The sequence below is a fragment of the Harmonia axyridis genome, chromosome 6 (genome assembly GCF_914767665.1).
Source record: "Harmonia axyridis chromosome 6, icHarAxyr1.1, whole genome shotgun sequence".
NCBI classification, from domain to species: domain Eukaryota; kingdom Metazoa; phylum Arthropoda; class Insecta; order Coleoptera; family Coccinellidae; genus Harmonia; species Harmonia axyridis.
This window is the reverse complement of record NC_059506.1, coordinates 8138772-8153530: the sequence shown is the minus strand read 5'-3', so window position 1 is coordinate 8153530 and position 14759 is coordinate 8138772. Positions and strand designations below refer to the sequence as shown.

Below are 14759 nucleotides of genomic sequence, written 5' to 3'. Positions count from 1 at the left end.
AATGAAACTATTCATTTTGAACAATCTCTGACAATTCGGACACAATGAAGCGTGAAGTTACACTAGTGTTCACTAAATTCATTATTAGTTTTTGGATTACGTAAAATATAATTGATAAAAGCGATTTAGTGATGTAATACAAGACTGTTCTTTAAATCAACTTTTAAATGAATGAATAAAAATAAATGAATTTTCCATTAATCAAATTGGTAAAATTATTATCTCATACCCAGTGAGTGACTAAATTGATGATTATGATTCCTCCTATCGAAATTTTCTTCAACTAGATATAATAGAAAGATCCTTTAACATCTTTCAAATTCTTCCCTTTTATCTATTTTCAATACCTATATCAGTTTCATTTTCGTATATTTTCAAACTAGTCGAAAATTCAATCATATTTTTTTTAGCTATTGAAGTTCACAACCTACGAATTACGAAGAAAAATCAGGAGTCAGATTCGACTTGTGAAAAAACTTATATCTGAGAACAAACTTGAAATCACTATACAAAATATCAAAAACAAAACCAAAACAACAGATCAATCTCAGAAAATAAGAGAAACTGAGGAAAACAGTAACATTGATAGGAATATAAGGACAACTTCAACAAGAAATATTCGAGAAAATCAGACCACAGAAAGAAACAAACATGAAATTTCAGAATATAGGGTCGAATCTACTAGGAAGGAATCTGTCAGTTCAACTATCATATCTGAAAATAAAGAATCGAGGAGGAGTCAATCTCCTGAGAAAAAAGACAAAAAAATACCGAATAGAAGAACTCCTGAAAGAGCAACTCCTGAGCGATCATCTCCTGAAAGGAAATTGTCGACGAAGTCAGTCTCCGGGAAGAATGTTTTTGAAGAAAGAACTTCTTTGCAACAATCAACATACAGAAATAAAGGAAAAGAACAACCTGAAGAACCAACACTATCCTCGAAGACTACGTCGACAAACATATTCAAATCCAGTTTGAAAAAGACAGAACCAAAGACCAAAACACCGACATCAACAACTCAACCAGAATGGATTACTCAAAGGAATTTGAAAAAAACTAGTACTAATGAGGTCGTGAAAAAATCTTCTAGTAGCAGCACGACTAAGAAACAAAACATAAGGTCTTCAAGTTCCCAGAATTCTGAGTCAACAGATTTGATACAATCAAGTTATGGAATAGGTCCAACCGACGAAAATGGTGCACCACTATTTGGACTAAGAGCATTGAGAGCTCAGAATGGAAGCACTAAAGGTAAAGAACCCAAGTTCAACATTGATAGTAACGATTTCCAAACAACTTCACACATAACAATGACCATTGATGGCTAACATATTCACCTACATACAAATTTTGGAAGGACTCTCCACTGTTCTTTTCAATCAATGCTTCAGCACTTGTCTTGTTTTTTTGATAATCACATTCCATAATAGAAATAAATCTTTTAAAATTTACTATTGTAGAGTTTCTTCGTTTATTCGAATTTTATTTTATATTGTTGAAAATTCCAAAAACACCCACAGCAAATGAGAAACTACCTACCATTTCATCATGCAGCAAGAAGAAGTATTTTCACTTTCAATTCATCGGTAGGGCCATATAAAAGTTACTTTGTAACATTTTTTAAAACATCTTTTAGTAAGGAGCTTCTAAGTTTGTTCAAATTCATATTTTGCACAAAATTTTGCAAGAATATTCAAACCGTAGTAGCTGAATAGCTTCAGTTACTCAATTGAAATACAAGTGACATGCTATGAAAATATAGAATTACTTAGATACTCTTAACTCAATGTTATATGTATAACACTTTTTCGCAACAATTTTCTTGAAAAGAAAAAGCGTATAAACATTATAAAAACAAACTTGGAACGTTCGATTTTTTCCTCTATTTATTGAATATTGTCTATAAAATTTTAAACAAATTTAGTTTTAAAATAAATATCATGAACTTCACAGCCCACAAAACTTCTTGTAAAGGGTTCCTGAATAAGTGGTTTCATTTCGATAAAAAAAAAACTATATTTTGAGAGAAATCAATGGGTGTTTATTTCATTGTAAAGAAGATGGTATGTTATTAACTATGGAAAATTATCAGCAAAATGTCGGCCACACCTACAGTTTCAGCACCATATCCTTTTCATGAAATTCTCCAAGACTGATTCGCAAATTTGCTGTACGTGCTCGATAACTTCATGAATTTCATTTTAAAGATCCTGAATCGATTGTGGAGCTTTGAAATAGACCTTATCTTTCACGTAGTCCCAAAAAAAATCAAAAGTGCTAATTGATGTGATCTTCTCTTTGAGAAATAACACGGACAGGAATCTTGCCATTGTCTTGTTGCTTATGGCACATAGCGATTTCTTGTTGGAGATGAACGTCGTTCAATATCTCCTAATTTTAATTCTCTGGGTTTTCGTCAACAGCTCAAATTTTTCTACCAGTTCCTCTATTGCCGACCGAGAAAGTGAAACATGACAATTTAAAAGTGCTTTAGTTTTGCGAACAGTGACGTCAAATCTTTCACCATTTTTGTAGTCTAAATTAACAATTTCATTGCGTTGTTGAAGCGTGTATCTTTCCATTTTTAGTGATAGCGTAGTTTTTACTCGCCAAATGTTAAAAGATGACAGCTTCAATGGTGGCAGCTGCCCATATAGCGGGCTATCCCAAATAAAACCTCTTATTGGTATCTTAAATTGTAATTTTTTCGACCTTCCCTGCAAATGAGGGTTATCAATCAAAAAGAACTATATTATTTCTGGTTGACTGAATTCTTCGATAAACACTCAAAATTTCAGCAAAATCTCATGGATCTATTCAAATTTTTTTTTAATCTCTCAATTATTCGATCCTAACGAAATATTCATGAAACATTAACTTCACTATTTTGCAACTTGCTTTTTGAATTCCAATTCGATAATATGGGCAGTTTTTCAATTATTTAGGAAACATAATTTCATATTGGTATAACTCCTAAACCATCAATAAAATTTACTGAGATATTGGGATCGTAAACCTATTTCGAAAATTTCATGTGTCCAAGGTATTCCATTCGAGAGTTATCGAGTACACAGATGGACAGAATGGATTTGATATCATTCTCCAACAGAGAAAGGAACCCAATCATTCAAGACTACTCTCGGTTCAAAATCAGAAAATTACAGATATTTGACGAAATATTTCCTCAATCAAGTGCTCAAAACGCCTTTTTGAAAACATCATTTTATATGGCTTAATCGATACCTGACCACCTGATTTTGTACTACAAAGTATTTTGAAAAACTCATTTATATTTTTTAGTTCACGGAACTGTTATGACGAGCCAGTACTACTCAGAAACAGGAAAGGAACCAGTTGGTGAAATAAGTTACACGGAATACTCTTCTGATCCGAGAGACCTTGGAGTGGATGAAAACTCAACACAAAATGGAGAGATTCTTAGTATTACAACAACACAAAAATATGGATATGATGATTCTCCTTCACTCAGTCAACTAACCAGTACTAAAAAAGTAAGTTTTGAAATGTGTGTTCATTCATATTTACAAAAAACTACATTTTCCAGGAAACCTGTGATTCACAAACTCAAAAACGAAAAAATAGCACAAAAACATCGACGATAACAAGAAAAAATTCCGTTAAGGCATTGACCCAAAAGTTTGTCGAAAATGCTGGTGAGTTATGTTGTTATGAATTTAATCCATTGATGTTTTTCGAAACCATCTAATACACAATACTAATCTGGAACTTCATATCATAGATTCGCAAAGAAAAGTGTGTTGAGAATCACTATTTATAGGGAGTTATATCTTGTCTACCTTTTTAAAGCCTATTTACTATTTCAACAATAAGTTAAAATTTCTTCAAGGGACCACTGTGATACTCAACTGAATTTCAATAAGAAAACAATTAACAGTAGTCATACCTATACATATTAGAATAAATGTCAGTGAATTGTGAAAAGAATCAAATCTAACAATAAATATTTCCATTTGGAAAAAGGTAAATCTATTAGACGTATTATTCAACATTTTTTTTCATAAATAGGAATTGGATAGGTAACTTAAATTTGCAACGTATCATTTATAATGACAAACTTATTTAGTAATAAACTTTAGGGTTCACAAATTAGATTTATGTGGATCCTTAAATATGTTTTCATTTTTGCTTCTCTAAAATTCCTCATGAATTTTTTTCCCCGAAAAAAAACTATAAATTAAGAAAATTTGAATTTACAGTAGAAGTATCGAAAAATGAGCGGCAATCATCCTACCCAAAGGCAGGACTGATTTTGCGAAGCTCCAGTTTCAAAAACGAATCAGCACAAGACGACGGTTATAGTGAAATTTCAGGTAAGTTGCAAATCAGTTCAATTTCATTTATTGCTATTTCTGTAGAAATTATCATCAAACAAATTATTTATTTTTTTACCATTATTCATTACTATAATATGTATATTCAAAACTCCTTTGAGGATGTAAAAGGATGTACGCAATAATACCTAATAGTGATTTGTCAATTTCAAAATAATGTAGTTATTTTTATAAATTAATTATTAATCCACCCTATAGCCAGTCAACAATCATGAGAACTTATTTCACTATCATGATTGACAGTTTGCTTACAATTATGAAGAATTTCTCTGTGAAACAAACCACCAATTTCAATATAGAATCACAATCTTTATCAGTCTCTGCATATTGAAGGAAATAGGTATAATCCGAAATAATTGACTCTTTGCGAATTCACTCACTGAATTCTGCAGCTTTCAACTCTTTACGATCTGGAATTGTTTCAGCTGAAGAAAGGATAGAACAATCGGTATCAACGAAATCGTCAAACTCGAAAACGGTTTCCGGTGGTACGTTCCTCAGAAATAAATCCAAAGTGACCGGAGTACACGATGCAATCTCAAGAATGCAAACAGAAGGTGAGTAAAGCCTGGATTGTTCTTCCTTAGCTATCCACCATTCCTTCCTTAATGAAAGCCTCCTCCATTATCTTCCACATTTTGGTTTCCCTATCTCGTGACTGCTACTTGCCATCTCTCGGATATCGTCCACCCATTTTCTTTGTGGCCGTCCTCTACTTCTCTTGTTTTCATGAGGTCTCCATTGTAATGTTTTTAGTCTCCATCTGCTGATGTCCCGTCTAGCTATGTGGCCAGCTCATCTTCGCCTTTTTTACCTCTTTTTTGTATCTCAACGATATGTTGAGCATAACGCATTTCATTGCTCTTTGTGTTACGTTGAGTTTATTTTCACTTATATGAGCCTGGGTATAATTAGTACTAGCGCTCACTAGCATAATTTTTTTCTGTAATACTCTACTATGCTCATTTTGATAGAAAAACAGTATCCCTGTATTCACGGTTGCTAGTAATTTGAAAAGATAGTTGGGCAAAATTTTTTAGCTGTAGTTAAAAAATGTTTAGTGCAACCTGCAGATATTTAATTAAATGAAGTTAACGAAGATATAGAGGAAGAAACTGATTAACAAAAAGAATTTGGGCAAGGGCTTGGATTAAGAAAAATGGCCGAAGCACAAAAACAGCTGAAAAGACACGCTATCCTCTGCTGAAACCAAACTTGTGTTATTTTACATTAGTATAGGCAAGAAATAAACCGGTAAGAGTGGAGTAAGATTGTGTAAGTGGGGGTTAGATCGTTGAGTGTTCTATTCCAGACTTCATTTCTCCTGCATTATCTGAAGTATTCTACTGTCACTAGTACAACCTGTTTACATTGTGGGTTGTGGTTCTTATACATTGACTATCAAGTAGTTCACGGCCAAGAAAAATTTAGGGAAATACAAGAACGGGATAAAAACACGTATTCAATTTATTTCAACCAACTAAAAGAGTTTGAAGATGATAATATGTCTAATCGTTTTTAGGGTCGCTGGCCACTTGGGTCGTTGCAGGTACTTTTCGCCGGTCTCGGGAACATATGTGAAAATCTTATCTCTTCTCGTTGTTGGTGCAAGTGTCGAACATATGTTGTAGATGTAGTTTCTAGTAGATTGGTGTGAACTCAATTGAATTATTAGCTCAGATCTTCTTTTTGTATAAGGTCCGGAATTTATATTACCTTCGCCTCTACTTTCCTTTCACCTATTTTCTGCTTTTGTCTGGTCAGGAGGCTTTCCTCCCTACTTCTTGTCACTTTTTTCTTCTATCTAGTTCTTTGAAAGACGTATTTCCTCTTATCGGTCGTTCTTACTTTAATTTGTATTATCTTTCTTAATTCCTTATTATCGTGCTCTTTCAACGTCTCTATTGTCTTCTTTCTATGCTTATTGACTATTTCTTCAATAGTTTCAATTTTCAGTTCATCTCTGATTTGTTGGTTAGTTAAATTATTAGCCCTGAAATGCCGAGTTTTATGGGTATTCAGGCCGTTTTCCATTCGACCGTTAGCAAAGCCTTTCTACAGATCCCTTAGGGGTGTGGCTTCGATCATTCCAAGTTTATACACCGAATTCTTCCGTTCTCGGACTGTAGATTCCCTACAACATTATTCTAGTAAGGGAATAATAACCACTCTACCACCGAACTGAAATACTAATTATACCAAAGTAAACCAGGCTTGTTGTCGATAATTATTCTATTTCCATTAATTATTCCAAATTTCCATGAAATTGAACTTTTTTTAGATATAGAATATGGTGATACATCAGAGGACATTGAGGCCAAGGATCTCTTGAACAAATATTTAGGAACTCAAGTGATTTTATCTGGCATAGAAGGACAGGTTTCAAGGACGGGTACTTCATCCACAAAAGCCACTTCATTCACGACTGCAGCTAAGAGCACAAGCAGAGTAACTATTGTTACAATGGTGAGTGGGTTTTCAGATAATAAAAGGAATTTCTAGGTTATATGAAAAAAATCAGAATGAAACAACTCGTCATTTATTATCAAAATGGAAGATATTTTCTGCATTACATTGAGGACTCTGCCAATTAAAGAAGTCCATTCTCAGTGCAACTTGCACTGAGCAAGTCGGTAAAAACACTAGAAAATACTAACGAGAATTCAGGTACTTTTTTACGCAGTTTCTTTTATTCCATTGGGAATGCCTTGAGCTTTTCGGTAGGATAATCTTCATTTTGATTCTTCGATATCATCATTGCTTCATGAAATCAATGAATCATGAAATATCGAAACCACCTATTTGAAATCTTCATTTTTGGTATATTTGCCACTTTAAAAAAGGCAAAAACTACATTTTCAGAATCGCTTGTGATGTTCTCATTATTTCAAGAACGAACAATTATAATTATTATTATTTTTTGAATGTTCACGATAAATTTATTGTTGAATACTCATTTGTTTCTCCTTGACGGCCTCAAAACTAGTAACCAAAAAATGTAGCAAATTGTTCTAAATGGATCAGCAGCACACAATTTGTTTTTTGGAATATTAATTCGTTTTTTGGAATGTCATTTATATGCCGTTTATAGAAACATGTTAATCGGGACGACACTATATACATATTAACTGCAAAAATGGTGCGAATTTTGCAGTTCGCAAAACTATCACTTTTAGGTCGTCATAAAGCAGCTTAGAATTTGGTGGAAAAATTTCCGCTGTTGTGACAAGTTGATAATGTGAAAACCGAAACCTTGTGCCTCGCTCAATAAGAACTGAGAATAGTGCCTCTATAATACGTATTATGGACGAAAACGCAGGTTTGTCGATTCTTCATCTATCTTGGAAATTACACGACATTAGGTCGTTTTGCAAAAAAGCTTAAGTCTTAGGACTTTTAAACTTCAGTTGACACACGAACTCAAGCCGGTCGATCTTCAGCAACGTCGTAAATTCGCTCATTGGTTCCTTGAAATGCATCTTAAATGATAAAGATTTTCATAGAAAAATCATCTCCTCAAAGTGACAATGTTTGGTGTAGTTTCTAGACCAGTAGTGGTGTGATCAGTGTTCCTTTCAGAAAAACCCAAGGGGGCAATTTATAGTGCCAGGGGAGCAAAGTATCCTAACGTTTTGAAAAAATATTAGCTTGAAGAAATTGCTTTCTCATTCAGCACTTTCAATTCTCAACATGCGATTTTTTTGTTCGTGAATTAGAACGTCTTGACTGAATCTATCCTCAATTCTTCTCTGGAGGGACACCTGCACAGCTCCTGGGGGCACTGCCACCCCGGAAATTTTTCTGAAAGAAACACTGGGTATGATTGAACCTTACTCATTCTAAAATGAGGCTGGTACAACTGTTACAGTGAATGGATTGCACTACTGCACTATGATGAATGATTTTCATGGCCGGAATCGAAAGATATTTATATGGACAACGTTCATGTTCAACAAGACGGCTCTACGTACCACACAAGCAACGAAACAATTGCAATCTTGTAAAAAAAAGTTGCCTGGCCGTGTTATTTCTCGAAAAAGCGATCGCAATTGGCCACCGAAATCTTGTGATTTAACACCTTCAGACTTTCGTTATTTGAGGCCACGTGAAAGATAAAGTTTATGCCAATTCATCACAATCGATTCGAGTTCTTAAAGATAGAATTCGTAAAGTTATCGTGTCCCAAATGTGTGAATTGGTCATGTAAAATTTTATGAAATGAGTATGATGCTGCAACCGTATGCGTGGTTTCGGTTTGACTGATATCGTTTCATCAATTATAAAAAAGATTCATACCTGTATATAGCAATATCGCTCTGTGACTTTTTGTCAGTCTCATTAGCAGTGCTCTGCAGTGCTTTCATTCTTAGTTTTGAAGGGGATAAGAAATATACAACACCTATTACCAACCTGAAGATAAACTGATAGATTTTTCAATTGTGTAAACCATAAAATGCAAATTTAGGATCACGTCTATTATTGGAAACAATAAACTAACAGACAACTTTCCAGCCGAAGTTAATAATGGATTTAACGAAGTAACGCATTCATTCCAGAGTCAAATTTTCGCATCAGAAAATTTATAACTCGAAAATAACGTTTCTAGTATAATATAATTCTCCGAAAAATCCAATTGCTTGTAGACGTCTAGATAAATAGAAAATATCAGCTCGGTGATTTACTAACTTTACAACATAAAAAGCTATTTCTCCCATCATCTGCTACTTTTTGTTGCAAAGAACTAAATTTGGACGTGCTGACGTCAAGATTTAGATAGATGTACTCTGAAACACTCGGTTGAAAGTTGCGCTTTCAGTTCATTTGAATACCCCGTTCAGATAGTTAGCTCCTTATATCCGTGAAAATTGAAGTTTTGGCCTTTCTCACGTCAAACCAGAATTTCATGGAATAACTGAAAGTTTTCAGGTAGGACTTCGTATGTTCAAGTTTTTCATAGCATGCAGTAGATTAAGTTATGCATTATTCCCCCGAATAGTTTTCTAGTGTTTATGTTTGAATGCTTCAGCTCAGTTAGTTCTGAGTTATAACATAAAACGAACTTTTGTAATATTATGATATGCTTTCCCTGAAAATTAATAATTTCCAATTCAATTTGATTGAAAAGTAGAATTTCAGTTCTTGTTTATTTATCACAATTTAGATTCGTTGACAAGACTAGTTCTCGACCATGGATTATGAGAATAGTATTTCTAATCATGGTGTTTTCGAAACGTAAATTGTGTTTCACTCATTTTGGTAACCCCAATTTTTTGAAAAGCGGTGGAATATTTTTTCATTCTGTAAACGGCATATATCATTATTTTTTAAGCGTGTTTTATGTTAATTCAATTCTATTTTCTTGTTGCTGTAGTGTGACATAATGTCTCGATTCGAAGACATAGATATGATTTCTTTCTTGAAATCAAGGAAGCTATATTTCTAATACTATATTCAAATTAATAAATTAGAATTAAATCATATTTCGAATGACTCAATGAAATGGTACGCACGCCTGGCTTCTCTATTTTTTAGCTGACTTTTACACGCATATAAAGTCAACAATAAATAAACAATAAATTGTACAAAATGCTGTTTACTGAATAAAAAAATATTCGGCCGTTTTCTAAAATATCGGGTTACCAAGATAAGTGAATCACCCTGTACATTTTGAAAACCCATGATTAGAAATACTACTGCCATGGTCCAATGTAGAGAACTAGTCTTGTCAACAAACAGTCTCTATAAGATTCCAGCTATTTAATGTTCGTATTGAACAAATCTAAATTGTGATAAATAAACAAGAACTCAAATACTACTTTAATTCGAATCAAAAATTATCAATGATATCAATTTTTCAAACAAGATATTTTGTATATATCCACCTACAAGTTTTCCATTTCGAATAATTCTCGAAAGAATTACAATATGTCCATTAAGATGTAACTCCACCAAATAGTTACTGACTGTCTCAACCATTTTTTTTTCAAATTGTTCTTATATTTTTGGAATAACCTTCGAACCTTGGAAATCAGATAGCCAAACGGATTTTCCATTTCACAGATGCCAAAATATCTAACAATAAATCCAAACGTAAATTAAAATATCAAAGTTGCGATCCAAAGTTATCTCCAGCAGATGAAGACATCTTCATGTGATGATTTATTCGCAATTATTATAGCCTTGAACTTAAAGATATATTTCGTATTATTGCAGAAGCTTTCATTGAATGAAGTATATCGCAAGTGTTTGCCAGAAATTGATGTATAGTATACATGGTTCTTGTCATTTCGCCAGGTGTAGTTACTTAGTGCTCTCTTAAGCAACTCATCATTTTGAACGGTTTTGTCGATTTGTTTTGTCGAATTTAGGAGCATCGAGTGTACATTACAACATGTTTACTTGAATATCGATAGGTAAATTGACCTAACATTTTCTCAAGGAGATTTTAGGGAAACTTATAACCAGAACACTTGAAATCAATCAATTTCATCCCACTAAATACATTTATCTTAGAGAGAAAATGCTAAAATATGAGTGACTTTCTATAAAGCTAAAATGAGAAAGTTCTAATATTCCATCTAAATGCAAAATTTGATCGCTATCGAATTCACAATTTTTAAATTATCAGTGAATCAAAAAGGCAAATGGGCATATTTACGGAACACTTAATTGGTTTTGACAATATCAATCGCAATATTCAAAATCTTTCCTGAAAATTTCAAATTTCTAGTTGGTTCCATTCGAGAGTTAACGTATTCACGGAGGGATGGCACCACAGAATAAAAACTGTCATCGAAATGATAGAATGATCTGTTCGGGAAATGACCGCTGAAAAATGTCCCTTCAAGCTAATACTTTTAAGCGAATGTTATATATCATTTTATCATCAAAATACAATTATTTGATAATTTCTGATTATGTACATGGAAGTATGTACTTACTTGATAATCATTGAATTACTCATCTGATTCATCTGTCATGGATGACATTGTGTATTTTTTATCCTCTTCAAAACTAAGAATGGTCGCTATGCAAACAGGCGCGGATCCAGGCCCCACTTTTGGGGGGGGGGGAACTTTTAGATACTCAAAATACTGAAAATGTGGATCCCAGACACTTCCGCCATTTTCGGACGTAATTTTTTTTGCAGTTCATTAATAAGGGTTTTCACAAAATGTAATGAAGGTGAAATTCTTGATGATCTTGTAATTATTCGAGCCTTAGTATGTCAAATTCTAGGAAGGCCGGCAACATTTAAGAGGTGCCCGGGGGAACATTTTCAATATGAATATTTCGTAGTGAAGTACTTTTTAAATCCACTTCTTGATTTGTTACTGCTGTAAACGTACTAGTACTTGGTAACTGTACATCGTTATTTCCTTCAAACTGAAATATTTGTTTTGCAACACTGAGTTTGCTTGCCTGTGTAGTGGGTTTGAACGTTTATGTTTGTCATGATGAAAGCACGTTGAAGTAGAATGACAGATGAGTGCAATAAAAACTTTTTTGCACTAGTGCAATAAAGAACTTCTTTTTCCACTAAATATAGTTCAATAAAGTTTTGCTTTTTGCATGAATGTAGAAAAAAGAAATGAAGTAACAAACAAATGAATGACAGAGAAACTTTGATAGAGGTAGTTAATGCGGCATCGCTTACCATAACACATAATTCAGAATCGTGCATCAGAAGTAATGGACAAAATTTCGAGAGAATTTTCTGAACTTGATTGTGGTTTTGAACTTACCTTCAACACGCTGCAAATCCAAAACGAAGTTTTTTGGCCTATATTTGAGTAATTTTGAGATTCTGAATTCATGTTGAACGTGGGGCAGTTTACTTTCGGGACATCTATATACAACTATGTATAGATCTTTCAAAGTGTTATCTCATAAATCTTCGAAAATTGCATGTATTATTTTTGTTTTTGGGGATTTGCTAGTGTTTTCAGAATGGACGATCCGGTATTATGGAATCAGAATAGACTTTCATTCGTTTTCATTCTTTGTTTATCAATTTAGAGTTTAATATAAAAAATATTGATAACACCATTATAAGATATCGAAATTCTCATTGATGCTTCAATAATCATTGCAGGAATAGTTCTAACTTGGGTTGAAATTTTGTTTGAATAGTTTGCAGAGGGTTTTCCAATAAATAGTTTCATTTTTATATTGAACAAAAAAACGAGTATATTTTAAGCAAATTCAATAAACTGACCAACTCGCAAATTTGCGACTGTGTCCTCGATAACTTCACGAATTCCATCTTTGAGGTCTTGAATCAACTATACAGGACTAGCGTAGACCTTATCTTTCACATGGCCCAAAAAAAAAAGTCTAAAGGTCTTGTATCACAAAATCTCGGTGGTCAATTGTGATTACCTCATCGAGAAAAAACACGGCCAGAAAAATTTTGTTGCTAAATTGCGATCATTTCGTTGTTTATAAGATCGACGAGGAATAGACATATCTGGGTTTTCGTCAACAGTATATAGGCTACAGCAGCAACATTCTCAGTTATTCTCGAGCGATGAACACGGTTTCGAGTCTTTACAGCTCAAACTTTTCCTCCAGCCGAGAAGATCCAAAAATGCTTTAATTTTGGAAACTATGACTGAAAAATTTTCACCATTTCAGTAGATGATTTTAACAATTTCAATGCGTTGTTGAAGCATGTATTATAATTCGTTTATAGTAATGGCGTAGTATTCACTTGTCAAATGTCGAACTTATCAAAATAAAACCTCTTATTTAAAAACCCTTTATAATATCGTTCCATCAGAACTCTACTAGATAAACTAAGCGACAACAATGGTATGATACATAAAATATTCTTGATCCATTTCCTCTCCAATTGTTATTTGAGTTCAATCAATAAACAGACCCTGACCATCAGAATCCTCAGCGTCTCGAGCTATCTTCGTACAATTGTTCTTCCTCTTTCTCACCGTCAATTTTGTAACACCGTGAAACATAACTAATTATTGCTATAATCGAAATCACGGTAGTAACCTTGTGTTCACTTCTCATGTATACCTTTGCCCTTTTTATGCGGCCCGAGCCACGGCATAGTCCAGTATTACAATTTTCACAGTAGTATCACAAATAAGGTTTCGAAATTAAGCAAAAGTAACGATATCAATATTTACTCATTTACCTTTGTTTTCTCCCTTATTGCGTACACACAGAACACTATTACCCTCGCTATTACCATAGTATGAACAATGGATTCTTTATACATACTATGATATTCAATAATATACACTTTATACTACCTATACTTAATCTTCTTAGCGAGAATGCCTTATTTCACGTTTTTGCTCTTGTTGTTTTCGTTTCTATGGATTCTTGGGTGTATTTTTTTAGCTAATTATATAGTTGAATTGTCATATTATAGTGTAATATTTTTCTGGCCAGTACCATCATTTTTAAAACCTTTTATTAGCATTATTGCGTGAATTATGCTGATAAAAAAGTTCAGAGATCATGGTGCCTACCAAAATAAAAAATTACGATAAAAAAAATTTGTCCAATTTTCTTAAAATCGTCAATAGTATCCCCTGTTTTCGTTTTCGGGAGCGTTTCCCTAACACCCTGTATATTTTTATTTTCGCACTTCCCTAATAATACTACAAATGCGAAAAAACGTTATCTGCCTGTCTGCTACGATTTAACGCATAAACAATCGATTTTGATAAAATTTGGTACACAGACAGGAACTGATAGAGCTTAGGAAAGGACTAAGGCTACTTTGTAACCGACTTAAAAAAAAGGGTTTTGCTTATGCGCGATGAACAAAAACCTCGCGGGCTAAAGCTAGTTTTACAAGTAGTTAAATTACTGCGGCCCGCAAGAATGAACAGTAGCAATTATGCGGCCCAAGGTAAAAAAAGGTTGAGTATGACTGCCTTAAAGGCTTATTTTCACCAATGGTGATAGTAACTGTCGCGATAGTACCATCGTACTATCACTGTAGTAACTATCGAGTAGTTTACATGGTGACAGTGGCTGCGATAGTTACTATCACTATAACACTATCGTGATAATACTATCATCGTGAAATTGAGCCTTTATAACGGGTGTTTTTTTTCGAGGTATATAACTTTAAGTTGGCATCACTATTCAAGATGGCAAACGATTTAACAGCTGTCAAGTGATTTATTTTCAGTTTGGTTTGGCAATTCATCATGAATAGACCCACGCCTGAACAACGCTTGCAAATAGTGCAATTTCATTTCGAAAATAATGGTTCTGTGCAGAATACGTATCGCGCACTACGTCCATTTTATTTTGTTTAGCGATGAAGCGCACTTCTGGTTGATTAGCTACGTCAACAAACAAAACTGCCTCATTTGGAGTGAAGCTAATCCTCAATTGTATGTCGAA

The 14759-nt window shown here is 33.6% G+C and overlaps 1 protein-coding gene across 5 annotated transcripts in view; it reads left to right on the top strand.

The window, feature by feature from the left end:
• The window catches only part of LOC123682495 (microtubule-associated protein futsch-like), an 87974-nt gene that overhangs the window by 45842 nt on the left and 27373 nt on the right, over positions 1 to 14759 (top strand). For all 5 annotated transcript variants that reach the window (XM_045621133.1, XM_045621134.1, XM_045621135.1 and 2 more), the window contains 6 exons: positions 411 to 1251; positions 3301 to 3512; positions 3566 to 3674; positions 4239 to 4352; positions 4799 to 4930; positions 6655 to 6839. In XM_045621133.1, the coding sequence (XP_045477089.1) occupies positions 411 to 1251; positions 3301 to 3512; positions 3566 to 3674; positions 4239 to 4352; positions 4799 to 4930; positions 6655 to 6839 (1593 nt within the window). The remainder of the gene's footprint in view (positions 1 to 410; positions 1252 to 3300; positions 3513 to 3565; positions 3675 to 4238; positions 4353 to 4798; positions 4931 to 6654; positions 6840 to 14759) is intronic.